The sequence below is a fragment of the Garra rufa genome, chromosome 13 (genome assembly GCF_049309525.1).
Source record: "Garra rufa chromosome 13, GarRuf1.0, whole genome shotgun sequence".
In the NCBI taxonomy this organism is placed as follows: Eukaryota; Metazoa; Chordata; class Actinopteri; order Cypriniformes; family Cyprinidae; genus Garra; species Garra rufa.
In genome coordinates, this window is record NC_133373.1 from 41,231,509 (window position 1) to 41,246,928 (window position 15,420).

At 32.7% G+C, this 15,420-nt stretch overlaps 1 protein-coding gene across 1 annotated transcript; it reads right to left on the reverse strand.

The window, feature by feature from the left end:
- Window positions 1-4,169: 4,169 nt before the first annotated feature.
- unc93a (unc-93 homolog A) lies at window positions 4,170-10,541 on the reverse strand. The gene is made up of 8 exons (XM_073816951.1): window positions 10,382-10,541; window positions 8,925-9,106; window positions 7,874-8,103; window positions 7,671-7,790; window positions 7,282-7,499; window positions 5,123-5,258; window positions 4,903-5,034; window positions 4,170-4,718 (listed from the first exon to the last, which is right to left on the reverse strand). The coding sequence occupies exons 1-8, from the start codon at window positions 10,478-10,480 to the stop codon at window positions 4,411-4,413; spliced, it is 1,425 nt and encodes a 474-aa protein (XP_073673052.1). The 5' UTR covers window positions 10,481-10,541; the 3' UTR covers window positions 4,170-4,410.
- Between the last annotated feature and the right edge of the window lie 4,879 nt (window positions 10,542-15,420).

A 15,420-nucleotide genomic window follows, 5' to 3' on the forward strand; every position in this document is an offset into this window, starting at 1 on the left:
AAAGTTTTAATGTTTTTTAAAGAAGTCTTTTATGCTCACCAAGCCTGCATTTATTTGATCCAAAATACAGCAAAAGCAGTAATACTGTTAAATATTTTTACCATTTAAAATAACTGATTTCTATTTGAATATATTTTTGAATATATAATAATATATTTGAATATATGTAAAGCTAAAGTTTTAGCATCATTATCTCGTCTTTAAATCATTCTTATAGGCTAATTTGCTGTTCAAGAAACATTATTATCAATATTTAAAACAGCTGAGTATGTTTTTTCAGGATTCTTTAATAAATAAAAAGATCTAAAGATCAGCATTTATCTGAAATAAAAAGCTTTTGTAAAGTTATACCCTTTATCATTCAAAGCTTGGAGTCAGTATAATTTTTTAAAAGAAATTATAGAAATTAATACTTTTATTTAGCAAGAATGCTTTAAATTGATCAAAAGTTGTGATAAAGACATGTATTACAAACGACTTCTATTTCAGATGCTGTTCTTCTGAACTTTCTGTTCATCAAAGAAACCTGAAAATGAAAAAATTCTACTCAATTGTTCAACAAAATAATAATAACTGTTTTTGAGCAACAAATCAGAATGTTAGAATGATTTCTGAAGGATCATGTGACTGGCGTAATGATGCTAAAAATTCAACTTTGAAATCACAGCCAGGAATAAATTATATTTTAAAATACATTCAAATAGAAAACAGTTATTTAAACTAGTAAAAATATTTCAAAATTTTACAGTTTTTGCTGTACTTAAGATCAAATAAATGCAGGCTTGGTGAGGAGAAGAGAGGTATTTAAAAAACGTTAAAAATCTTACTGTTCAAAAACTTATGTGACGTAGTGTATATAGGTCTAATTTCACACTTTTTTCAAATTTAAAAGAGAATACTTGCATAAATCACTCTTACCTGACCGAGCTCTGTTACCCAGGTAGATTGTCCACAGAGTTCCTGTCAGACAGGTTGAGTGTGTCTCCTTTTGTGTCCTCTCCTCTGCTCTGGTCATCTTTCGTTGCTAGGAAACGTTTGAATAAAAGCGCGCCATTTGAGCTGCTAAGGTTGCGAGTTCAGAGAAGGTGACGTCACCATGCGTGATTCAGCGGTAATTATCCTTTCGTACAAAATATTGATTTTTTTTTTATTATTAAATATCAGATATAATATATCCGTACAAATATAACATCTAAACATAATATATGATAGCTACACTGATGAATGTGTTTACTATTGTCTCAGTTCAAGATCGTTCTGGATTTTCCAAGTAGGATATTTGTAAAGATAAATGTGTTTTAGTATATTTTATATTAAATATGTTATTAATTGAGACCCAATTTAAAATGTTATCACGTAAATGCAATGGGCAACCGTATTTTACACATTTTAGAAGTGAAGTCCAATTATGTAGACCTCACTCACATACCCTGCTTTAAAAAACAGCTAAAACCAGCCTAGGCTGGTTGGTTGGTCTTAGCTGGTTTAGGCTGGAAGTAGCTGGTTTTAGCTGGTCTCCCAGCCTGGCCAGGTTGGTAAGGCTGGGAAAGTGGCCAAAACCCATCTAAAACCAGCCTGCTGTCCAGCTAAAACCAGGCTGGTTGACCAGCTAAAACCAGCCAACCAGCCTAGGCTGGTTTTAGCTGTTTTGTTTTTTTTCACCAGGGTAATGGCATTACAAAGTATATCAAATGATTTTCCCTGTAAATGTTGATGTATTACTCTCTCTCTGTTCTCACACAAGATAGCTGAACATAATAGACAAAAGAAAACACTGCCACCTACTGGAGAACATAATACACCTATATAAAGGTAAGGAGGGGTTTACTATCATTGAAAATGCTTTTATTTACTGGACAACGCAAAACATTGTACTGGCAGTGTTTTGATTGATCTTTAATATTATACATATATTTTGCATAAATGCGTAGGCTATAAAGCATGCACCATTATTTATTATATAGCTATATAGAGAAAGCAGAAAGAGTGTTCAGTGAGTTACACTGCAGTCTTCATAGCAGCCTACAGATGGCGCACAGAGACAACAAATTTAATAGTTCCAGCAGTTAGTAGTACTTAAAGCAATTAGACACTCACTGCTTCAATAAAGGAGTACAGTTTCACAGCAGTTTATTGATGATTTTAAGTTTAGATGCTTCTTTAGTTTTTTTTTTTTTTTTTTTTTTTTTTTAATGTGACCCAGGACCACAAAACCAGTAATGAGGGTCCTTCTTTTTTTCATTAATATGCTGAATTAATACGCTTTCTATTGATGTATGGTTTGTTAGGATAGAACAATATTTGGTTGAGATGCAACTATTTGAAAATCTGGAATCTGAGGGTGCAAAAAAATCAAAACATTGAGAAAATCGCCTTTAAAGTTGTCCAAATGAAGTTCTTAGCAATGCATATTACAAATCAAAAATTAAGTATTGATATATTTATGGTAGGAAATGTACAAAATATCTTCATGGAACATGAAAAATCTGTAATTAATATCCTAATATTTTTCGCATAAAGATAATTTTGACCCATACAATGTATTTTTGTCTATTGCTACAAATATACCCATGCTTCTGACTGGTTTTGTGGTCCAGGGTCACAAATCATAAAATTTATTTGATAAAAATGTTCCTAAAACTAAAAATATCCTAAAACACTTTGACTTTTGGAATATGCAGTGTGTTGTGGACACTGAATATTTGAACACTGTAGGAATCCAAGCACGTTGTTGTTTTAAAACTGTCATAAAAATATTTCTTGTTAGCTGTGAATGTCTTAGTCACATATTTATTACTATCATTCAACCAAAGTTATTGCCTGCACAGAGCGCAATTTAATTACTTTATTTTGATTCTCTGTTACATTGCTACACTTGAAATTTCTTACATAACAAACGCCATTGCTTCAGGAAGAGTGTAATCCGCAAATGATTGTTTTTTTTATGCGAAAAGGCTTTATAATCACTCATTTGGACTATCTATATGAGTATCTCAGGAAGATTCTGTAAAATGCGTTAAAAATCATTTCTGATAAAGGCTGTAAAGATTATAATCTGCGCAGGATCTTTTTTTATTACTTATATTTATATTTGATGTTCTGACTGGACTGATTTTTTATTATGTGTAATTATAGTAAGATTATTATATCATTTCATACTTTTACACATAAATGTGATCAGTTAAACATTTTATTATCTGGATCTCATTCTGTGATTTTATATTGTAGATTTGGCATGTGATCTTTGACTCAGCACAATGGTGCAATAGGAATGCACAGTCATTGGTCATGTTTGGGAATAACAGCTGATTTACTACGTACACTTCAATCTCAAAATGATACAAGCCTGCTTTATGATAATTTTTTTAAATAAAACCCTTTTTGAATGTTAACCTGCCATGTTCACATTTGTGACCCTGGACCACAAAAACAGTCATAAGGGTCTATTTTTTGAGATTGAGATTTAAAATAAATAAGCTTTTCAATGATATATGGTTTGTTAGAATAGGACAATATTTGGCTGAGATAAAACTATTTGAGGGTGCAAAACAATCAAAACATTGAGAAAATCACCTTTAAAGTTGTCCAAATTAAGTTCTTGGCAATGCATATTACTAATCAAAAATTAAGTTTTGATATATTTACAGTAGGAAATTTGCAAAATATCTTCATGGAACATGATCTTTACTTAATATGCTAATGATTTAGGATCCCTTTTTAAAAATAAAACACTTTGTGAATGTTAACCACATTGTGACCCTGGACCACAAAAACAGTCATAAGGGTCCATTTTTTTTAAAACTGAGATTTATAATAAATAAGCTTTTCATTGATGTATGGTTTGTTAGAATAGGACAATATTTGGCTGAGATACAACTATGTGAGGGTGCAAAAAATCACCTTTAAAGTTGTCCAAATGAAGTTCTTGGCAATGCATATTACTAATCAAAATTTTTTGTTTTGATATATTTACAGTAGGAAATTTACAAAATATCTTCATGGAACATAATCTTTACTTAATATCCTAATGATTTTTGGCATCAAAGAAAAATATATAATTTTGACCCATACAATGTATCTTTATTGCTACAATAATATACCCGTGCTACTAGCATATAGAATTAATCTACTCCACTTGCTGTAAATATGAGATAAATGCAATAAACATATTAAAGGAAAAAAGTATTTTAATGCATATACTAAAATGAATTGTGCTTTTGTACAGAAATTAAAAAATAATAATAATAAAGAAACAGATCAAAACACTTACATGGTACATAAAAAAACTACAGTTTCTAAACACTTTGTTAACATACTGTAAAAATAATCTCTGAATGACAAAGTAGAAAGAAAATCAACATTTTACAGACTGAGATATATACTAAGGCAGAAATATAAAGCAAAATGTATTTACATTGGTGTCTGGGCAATAACCCCATTCTCATTCCATTCTTTCTCATTCGATTCTTTAAGGTCGCCCTTTTCTGGTTTTTCCAAGTCGTAAGTCACTTGTGAAGTTGGATGCTTGTACTCGTTGTACTCAACATAAAGGTAAGTTACCATGGTAAGGGCAAGAACACTCAAACAAATGTAGATTTTGATGGACAGGCAGATGTATGTGCTGTAGGCAAAGGCTATAACAAAACCAAGTGACTCCCACATGCGGTAGTTGGCAAATGCTGCTTCTTTGTGTTCAGCAAAGAGAACGCCATAAAGTGCTGCAAATAAAAAAAAAAAACACACATTTTTATTAGTATTATTTTTGCATTTTGTGTTGTGAGGCAACACAAGTAATTATCTATAGTTATGTCTCTAGACTGTTTATCAGACGTTGTGCCCCAAAACGAATTATTTTATATCCATAATAATAACTATTAGTAGTATGCAGTATGAAGCACTCACCATTGGTTTGTGTTTGCCACACAGCGTCTGCCATTCCCCAGAGGGCCGGAAACACGAAGAACACACCCAGCTGGTCCGGATGAGGCTTCCAGTACAAAAGACCCAAAAAACAGCCCAGGTTTGTCAGCGCAGCTGTGAAAGTGCAGTAAGACAGAATGAACATAAATTCTAGCCACCATATTTAACCTTTAAACCATATGTCAACCTGTTCATTTTTTACCCAAGCAAAAGAGGGCGATTCTTCCGGTGTATTGAGCCAGTCTACCAAACGTGAATGAGCACAGGGAGTTAGTAGCACCAAAGCAGATCATCGCAAAGCCGACGTAGTGTATTCCTATCGCACAAGTCACGTAGTTCTGCAGGGGAATAAGGGTTGCAAGCACATTAGACTCATATTTTATTAGGACAAATTAGTATTCATTTACTCCAGTCTGAATAGTACAGTGACGCATTGCTGTTTTATTGACATCTTTTCTTGTTAAAACAACATCTTTTCTTGTAATAATGAGATGTTATGTCTTTAAAATGACTTATTTTCTCTTAACAAAGAGATATGTTGTTATATATCTTCTATAATGGGAAAAACATCATTTTTATGACATATGTCATTATAACAAGAAAAAAATAAGTTGTTTTAACAAGAAAAGATGTTGTTTTAACGACATAACATCGTATTTCGAGAAAATATGTTTAACAAGATAATTATGCCATTTTAATGGCATAACATCTGGTTATGACGAGAAAAGATGTCGTTTTAACAAGATAATTATGTCATTTAAACGACAACATCTGGTTATTACGTGAAAAGACGTCATTTTAACAAGACAATTCTATCGTTTTAATGACAACATCTCATTATTACGAGTAAGGATGTCGTTTTAATGGCATAACATCTTGTTATTATGGGAAAATATGTTGTTTTAATGACATAACGTTGTTATTAAGAGAAAAAAGGTCGTTTTAACAAGATAATTATGTTGTTATTATGAAAAATATGTCGTTTTAACAACATATCTCATTACTGCGAGAAAAAAATAAGTTGTTTTAACAAGAAAAGATGTTATTTTAACCACGTCTTGTAATTTTGAGAAAAGATGTAGATTTAACAAGAAAAAGATGCAGTTTTAACGGCCTATCTTATTACGAGAAAATATGTTTTATTTTATAAGATTATTATGCTATTTTAATGGCATAACATCTAGTTATTATGAGAAAAGATGTCCTTTTAATGACATAACATCTGTTTATTACGTGAAAAGATGACGTTTTAACAAGATAATTATGTCATTTTAACGACATATTTCGTTATTAACGGCAAAACATCTTGTTATTATGGGAAACAATGTTGTTTTAAAAAGATAATTATGTCGTTTTAACAACATAACGTTTTGTAATTACGGGAAAATATGTTGTTTTAAAATGATAATTATGGTGTTTTAACAACATAATATCTTATCTTATTAACGCCATAACATCTCATTATTATGGGAATATATGTCGTTTTAACAAGATAGTTATGGCGTTTTAACAACATATCTCGTTATCTCAAGAAAAGATGTTTTAATGACATGACATAACATCTTGTTATTATGAGAAAAGATGTTGTTTTAACAAGATAATTATGTTGCTTTTACGAAAAAGATGTAATTTTAACATCTCGTTATTGCGAGAAAATATGTAATTTTAACAACAGAACATCTAGTTGTTGTAAAAAAAAGATGTAGATGTAGTTTTAACAAGATAATTATGTTGTTTTAACAATGTAACATATAGTTATTAGAGAAAAAGATGTCGTTTTAATGAGATAATTATGTTGCTTAACGATTTAACATCTCGTTATGAGAAAAGATGTAATTTTAATGACATAACACCACGTTATTACGAGTAAAGACGCCGTTTTAATGACATAACATCTTGCTTTTATGAAAAAAGATGTTTTATCTAGCCAATTATATTGTTTTAACGACATCTCGTTATTACGAGAAAAGATTCTAGAGAGTATTTGATTGGACAGAAGGTTTGATGAGAAGCTGAAGTGCAGGGTGAAATCATAAAAATCGTTGATCCATATTAGCAGAAGTTATAGACTGTAAGTTTTGAATGCTTATATCTTAAATATGAATTTTGTCATTGTTTTGGAGCCTTACTTTAGACTAACATAGTCAAATCAAATCGGTTTACTGTTCACTGAAGCAGAGCATTAGTTCCAGATTGAAGCATCAGTTTTGACAACAGCTATGTAAATTGAAACTAACGAAATGTGTAATATTTGACAACTGTTTAATAGTAGAAATGCTAAACTAAGGACAATAATATACTATGATGGAAACTACTCGACTTTCTTCCAAAATGTCCCCAAATGTTTAAGACGTGGTGTACCTTTGTGTATTCTCCAGCGAGGAAACTTTGCTCAAACCCACTGTACATTGTCAATGGGATTAGCAGCAGCAATTTAGGATCTCTCAAGAGCTTGAAGGTAGCCAGAAAGGTGCTGCAAAATGATTGGTTGCCCTTGGTCCTACGAAATTCTTTGGCCAGATCTCGGTCGATGTTGTCCAGGAAGACCGCCACAAAAATTATGGCAAAAACCCCCACACCTGCATGGACCAAGGAAACACTATGTTAGACAGTCTTAATTGAAATTCCTAGATTAATGAAAACTGGTTTTGTATATTTTCTAAAAGAAATGTGAATGGTGCTTGTCCATTGCTATTTAATTAGGTCACTAAACTAGTTTGTAGACACAATTATGAATGAGTGTTACCCACCAATATAGCAGCCCAGTAGTGTGTTCACAAGGTGTCTTGCTGGACGGGTTGAGTTTGCGACTGTGAAATTTTCAACGCATGACGTGGCACCACAGTACTGCAGGTTTTCCTCGTGGACTTCTATAAAACAAATAAACATTCAGTGTATTCAGCAAAAAAATAGATAAATAAAGACACTGGCAAAGTCTTTAATCCATCTGTACCTATGCTAGTATCCTGGCCGAATATCAGAGATGACATGAGGTTTCCCCATACCGCCGATGACTGAAAAATGAAGAAAAATATGCCAAAATATTGGTTGATGAGATCCTGGCCTTTCTTGTTGATTTTCTGGCTGCGTCTGTTGCCACTTATTGTGAGATAAGTGCATTTTGCAGACCACAGCGGTGAACCTCCCATACCCAGAATGGCAGAGGTGATCATCAGACTTGGCCTGCAGACAAAAATGACACTGGTAATTATAAGCAATGTTTCTTAAAGGATTAGTTCACTTTCAGAACAAAATTTTACAGATAATGTACACCCCCCCCCCCCCCCAATAAGATTGAGTTATTTTCTAAAAAAAAATTACTATTTATATACTTTTTAACCTCAAATGCTCGTCTTGTCTAGCTCTGCAAGACAAGCATTTGAGATAAAAAAGTATATAAGATGTAAATGTTTTTAGAAAATAACTCAATGTTTTGCTGGATAAGACCCTTCTTTCCTCGGCTGTGATTGTTTAGAGCCCTTTGAAGCTGCATTTTGGAATGTTGCATTTTGGAATGTTGCATTTTGGAAGTTCAAACTATTTTGCTAGATAAGACCCTTGTTCCTTGGCTGGGATTAGAGCCCTTTGAAGCTGCATTTAAACTGCATTTTGAAAGTTCAAACTCGGCACCATAGAAGTCCATTATAGAGAGAAATCCTGAAATGTTTTCCTCAAAAACACCATTTCCTTACGACCTAAGAAAGTAATACATGAACATCTTGGATGACAAAGCGGTGAGTACATTATCTGTAAATTTTTGTTCTGAAAGTGAACTACTCAGCAAATCAGCATGTTAGAATGATTTCTAAAGGATCATGTGACACTGAAGCCTGGATTAATGATGTTAAAAATTCAGCTTTGCATCATAGGAATAAATTACATTTTAAAATATATTCAAATATAAAAGAGTTATTTTAAATTGTAATATTCTGTAATTTTATACTGTCAGTAACTTGTATTGTTTAGCAAATCAGGAAGTAAAAAAGGCAAAGAAATGCACGCACCAGCCTGGTGCAAGGTTTCCAAAGGAATACGACACATAGCAACCCATAGAAAGGACGATGGTCCATTTACAGCCCAGATTTTTTATCATTATCGGAGGCAGAAACATTGAGGACAAAATGATGGCTCCATAGATGACACTGAGTGAAATAACACCCATTCCATCCTCAGCATTGAGACTGCTCTGTAACATACAAACATGCTTCTGTCAATATTAATACACACACAAATCAATACCAATGATACACCGATTTCTGTAACAAATGAGTCTAAGAGTGTTTCTTCATGTAAGTAATTGTTCATTTAAGACCAAATTCTTAACATGAATTATTATGGTTTTATAATCAGTGTTGGGGGTTACGCATTACAAGTAACGCAAGTTACATAATAATATTACTTTTTCCAAGTAACTAGCAAAGTAACGCATTACTTTTTATTTGACAAGAAAATATCTGAGTTACTTTTTCAAATAAGTAACGCCAGTTACTTTTCCCCCCATTTATTGATTGAAAGCTCTCCTGTCCCCATGTTGAGAGAAATTGTGAGTAAGATTTTAGTTAAGTTATGTTGTAAGATTTTAGAATAAATGTAAACTAAAATTCAACGCAAACCTGCAATAATTAAATATGTTAAATAATACAAATATCCTTTATGTATTTAATCCCATTTTATCAACCGATGTCTTTGTTGCCGACCTTCGATGATCCAATTCATCCATACTAATAAGCAAAAATTACTCAAAATAATCTAACAGTTGGTTTCCTTTTTTTATTTCTGAAGAGTTGACTTTTTTCTTCTGCAGTCTACTGTACAGACGTGCATTTCATTTTCTCTAAGCATGAGGCCTTTGGTATGAAAAGGCTTTTACATTTGCCAAAAATAGAGCTTTTTATATTAAAAACATACAAGCAAAGCTGCCCAGATTTAAAAAGTAACGCAAAAGTAACATAACACATTACTTTCCATAAAAAGTAACTAAGTGACGTAATTAGTTACTTTTTAGGGAGTAACTCAATATTGTAATGCATTACTTTTAAAAGTAACATTTCCCAGCACTGTTTATAAGACAGACATTAATTGTTTCTCTTTTATTTCTTTTACATTTTTTTTTTTGTTGCAATTTTGCTATTTAGCCTCCCACCCAAAATTTTGTAAACCGTGCAACTACAAATAATTATGTTTTTTGTGTAGATATTTATGTGTGCAATTTGAACATTTTGCTTTAACTGATCATGCTTTAAGTTACCATCATGCTACACAATTTAGAGCATTTTTTTGCACATCTATGCAAAAATGTTATATCAAATATTATATTTTTTTGAACATGCATTATCAGTTACAAGATGTTCACTTCATTTCATTTAAATACTATATTAGGCATCAATGTCATCTTTGTCCAAAGTGACATTCAAATGAGAAACACAAGCAACACATTGTGTTATCTCTGTTATTTTTTTACCTGTAAACTCTGCAGCCCTCCATATGCTGTGAATAAGAACAAAAATCCAAATGAAACCACCAGAACATTTTTGCTGGTTCTGCTCATAAGTTTCCTCATCCTGAAATCCTGTGAATGCTTCAAAAGGGAGGAATCCTTTCAGTGAAATTTTCCTGTCAAAACAAAACAGATTCTAGATTGACTGGAAGTCACACTGAGTTAATATAGCAAGACTGAGCATGCTCTAGGACAAAGTTCAGTGTGATGCAGTAATAAAATGCATCCAGTTTTTGGATGACTAAAGCTGGGTCATTGAAAGCCAAACTGCTGATACATTATCAGTTACTAAAAGTGTTTTTAACACAAGTTTTTTTCTGCTTTTTCACATGTTGCTGTTCTCATAACATTGAACTCAAAACTTGGACATAAGTAAAAAAAATATCTAAAACAAGTCTAGTGTTTATCACTCAAAGTCGTGCTAATAGTCTTTAAAGTGGAATGTTTTTATGATGTCGTTTTGCTGATTGTTTTATTGTGCCGTTGTTCACGTGTATTTTGAGATGTATAAATGTAGTCACGTCAGCCAAGACATGTGCTGCACAGTTTTAACAATAATGACAGATTTTACTGCGGTTCATTCTCTCTAAAAACTGCAGACGCAAAGAAAATGTTGACTAGTTTTGTTTACTGGTGAGCATAAGAGACCTCTTTTAAAAACATTAAAATCTTACTGACTAAATATAGCTTTTGGAATTAAAATATATATATTTTAAATGTATTTTATGGTAGCTTCCATAACCCTTCTTTGTAATAATATCTATAGCAAATACATTTATGAAACTTAAGTTTATTTTGTGGCTTCCAGGAACCGTTTGGGATTTAAACAAGATTGACTTTTATCACTCCTTGCATAGTTTGAACTTGCAACCTTTCGTTTACTAGCCCATATCTGTATCGAATAAGCTATACCACTGCCTTATCCACCTGAAAGCTCAGTTAACATGACAACATGGTAAACAGACTGTTTAAACTCAAAAACAACATACGACTTAACCATTTGTCTTGGTTTTGACATGTACACTACCAGTCAAAAGTTTTTCAAAGATTTTCAAAAGATTTTTTATTTTCAAAGATAAAGATTTTTCATGTTTTTTAAAGTCTCTTCTGCTCACCAAGCCTGCATTTATTTGATCCAAAGTACATTTATGAAATATTTTTACTATTTAAAATAACTGCTTTCTACTTAAATATTTTTAAAATCTAATTTATCCGTGTGATTTCAAAGCTGCATTTTTTTGTCTTCCATTTCACGATCCTTCAGAAATCATTCCAATGTGCTGATTTACTGCTCAAGAAACATATTTTATTATTCTCTTTAGCAATATTAAAAACAGTTGAGTAAATTTTTAGGATTTAGGATTACATTTTAGGATTAGGATGAATAGGAAGTATACACTATACAATATACACTATTACCATTTAATAGCTTTTTTTGGGAAAGAAATAATAGAAATGAATACTTTTATTTAGCAAGGATGCTTTAATTTAATCAAAAATTATGATAAAGACTTATAAAGTTCCAAAAGATTTCTGTTTCAGTTAAATGCTGTTCTTCTGAACTTTCTGTTCATCGAAGAGAAAAATAAATAATAATAAATGCTTTATTATTTTTTTTAATAATCAGAATATTAGAATGATTTCTGAAGGATCATGACTGGAGTAATAATGCTAAAAATTCAGCTTTGAAATCACAGGAATAAATTACATTTTAAAATACATTCAAATACAAAGCAGTTTTTTAAATAGTAAAAATATTTCAAAATTGTACTGTTTTTGCTGTACATTAAATCAAATAAATGCAGGCTTGGTGAGAAGAGACTTCTTTAAAAACATAAACAAATCTTACTGTTCAAAAACGTTTGACTTGTAGTGTATATGCTTGCAAAATTCTTCCTTTTTACACCCTTTTGAATTGTGCAATGAAATCTCATTCTTTTATATATGAGGTTGTATTCTTTATTTGCCATGTACAAACCTTGAACTTTTGTTGCTATCGTAAAAAAATGTTTTTGGACTATTAAAGATACTGGAGGTCGTAGAATAATGTGAATGCAGAAATGGTCATCTTTAGGCATGATACATGGCGTACAGCTTTAGCTTTAATATTTATGCAGTAGCACTGCCTTGCATGCCTTTTTGGTTTTATTCAAGAGTTACTAAAGAACAGTGCAAGCAAACATGAAAACCTGCTTACTAAAAATTTACTCACCCTTAGGCCAGCTAGATGAGATTTTTCTTCATTGAAACAGATTTTGAGGAACTTTGCATTACTTGCTCATCAATGGAGTAAATGCGTGCCGTCAGAATGAGAGTCCAAACAGCTGATAAATAATAAGAATATGAAACAAGTAATTCCCAAATCCAGTCTATCCATCAATTAACACCTTGTGAACGGAAAAACTGTGTTTGTAAGAAACAGATCCATCATACTCTATTCATTATATTGCTTTCTACAGTGAAAAATTGACAAGACATAAATTGATCAATTGGAGTCTTGCGGGTTATTATCATCATCAAAACATTTTCATTGAAAAAATACAAATATTTATTAAACAGAAATACAATAAATTCAGAGGTTCAAAAGTGCAGTTCCTTTGGACATTAACATGTATTCAACTTAAATGTAATGCACAAGTAGTCAAGCACGAAATTATTCATACCCCTGGCAATTTCTGACTTAAAGTTACTTTTATTCAACCAGCAAGTTTTTTTCTGGATTAGAAATGACACAGACGTCTCCCAGAAGATAATAAGACGATGCACAAGAGGCGTCATTGTGGAAAAAATTATTACTCATCTTTTATTTACATTTGAACAAAAAGTGGCATGTCCAAAATTATTCATACCCTTCTCAATAATCAATAGAAAAGCCAATCAAATGCTTCCTATAATTGCTGACCAGCATTTTGCATGTCTACACTGGTATTTTTGCCCATTCATCTTTAGCGATGAGCTCCAACTCTTTCAGGTTGGAGGGTCTCCTTGCCATCACCCTGATCTTTAGCTCCCTCCACAGATTCTCAATTGGATTTAAGTTAGGACTCTGGCTGGGCCACTGCAAAATGTTAATGCTGTCGTGCTGAAAAGTCCACTGGTGCCCAAGGCCAAGTTTTTCTGCACTGCCTGATGTTGTTGTTGAGAATTTTGATGTATTGCTCCTTTTTCATGGTGCCGTTTACTGTGATTAGGTTCCCTGGTCCACCGGCTGAAAAACACCCCAAAACATTAGGTTCCCACCACCATGTTTGACAGTGGAGATGGTGTTCTTAGGGTTGAAGGCTTCTCCTTTTTTTTACGCCAAATGAAGGCTACATCATTGTGGCCAAACAATTCAATTTTTGTTTCATCTGACCATAAAACAGAAGACCAGAAGTCTTCTTCTTTGTCCAGATGAGCATTAGCAAAGGCCAAGCAGACTTTTGTGTGCCTTATCTGGAGAAGTGGTGTCCTCATTGGTCTGTGTCTGTGGAACCCAGCGGTGTGCAGTGTCCTTTGGACTGTCTGCCTTGAGATGTTGCCACCAGCAGAGCCCAGATTCATCAGGATGGCCTTGGTGGTGATCCTTGGATTCTTCTTTACCTCTCTCATTATCTTCCTGGCCAGCACAGGTGTCACTTTTGACTTCCGACCACATCCTCTGAGATTTTTCACAGTGCGGAACGTCTTGTATTATTTAATAATAATGCACTGTAGCCACTGGAACTTCAAAACATTTAGATATGGTCTTATAGCCCTTTCCTGACTTGTGAGCAGCCACAATGCGTAACCGCAGGTCCTCAGTGAGGTCTTTTGTCTTAGCCATGACTGTCCACAAACCAACAGCAGAGAGCTTCTGTTTTTCACCTGTTGAGTTGATTAAAACAGCTGTTCCCAATGAATCAGGGTAATTAGGATGCTTTAGAACAGCTTGGACTATTTGGAATGGTATAGAACTTTGGATTTTTCCATAGACTGTGACAGTTTGCAAAGGGTATGAATAATTTTGGACATGCCACTTTTTGTTCAAATGTACATAAAAGATGAGTAATATTTTTTTCCACAATGATGCCTCTTATACATCGTCTTATTATCTTTTGGGAGAAGCCTGTGTCATTTCCGGTCAAAAAAAAAAACTTGCTGGTTGAATAAAAGTAACTTTAAGTCAGAATTTGCCAGGGGTATGAATAATTTTGGGCTTGACTGTATATGATTCTGTACATGAATAATTATTATTGTGATGGCTTATTATAATAAAATAAAATTTCCAATGAGAGTAAGGGTTATTTAACATGACCTAAATATTGTCGGATGTAAGTCTGATAATCACCCTGCGATCTTAATTATCACAATTTTTATTATCCTTTGCACAAGTAGAATTTCAAAACAGTTGCACACTAAGAGTTGGTTAACTAAACATTATTAAAGCCTCATGAACACCAGATTTCTCTTTTCAGGGAAAATTTTAGTGTTTATTCATCACGGTTACACACGCGTGAATTAGTTTACATAAGACGTAGGACTTGATTTATTGAGTGATGTCAAAAGGATTTTTAAAATTCACTTTTATTATGATATGCCATTTACAGTCCACACTCACAGATAATGTTTTTCAGAAACTGATCTTGTCTCTGATTGTGAAATGAATATTGTTTTACTGTGTACTATTTAGTTGTGACAGCTGGGAGGTGAAAGTCACAATTGCACATCATTGACACCACCCAGCCATTATCTATGCGTTTCATTCCTTTCCTCACCATTCATTTGAGGTCTTATCATTTACAGTAAGTAATCACTTTATCTCAAGTGAATTACAGTACACTTAAAAGAAGGTTATGTGGAGTTACTGTGTTTTGCTCTGGAGTAGATGTTATGTAGTCTCTTAATAAAGCCGCTTTGTTGTTTCCATAAAATAAAATATCTTTTTCTGTAAGAGTGGGCCATTTGTAAATGTAATGTGTCAGCCTTCTAGTGTCATTTGCTTATATTTTTAGCTGTACAAAACAGCTTGTTTTGCTGCTTGA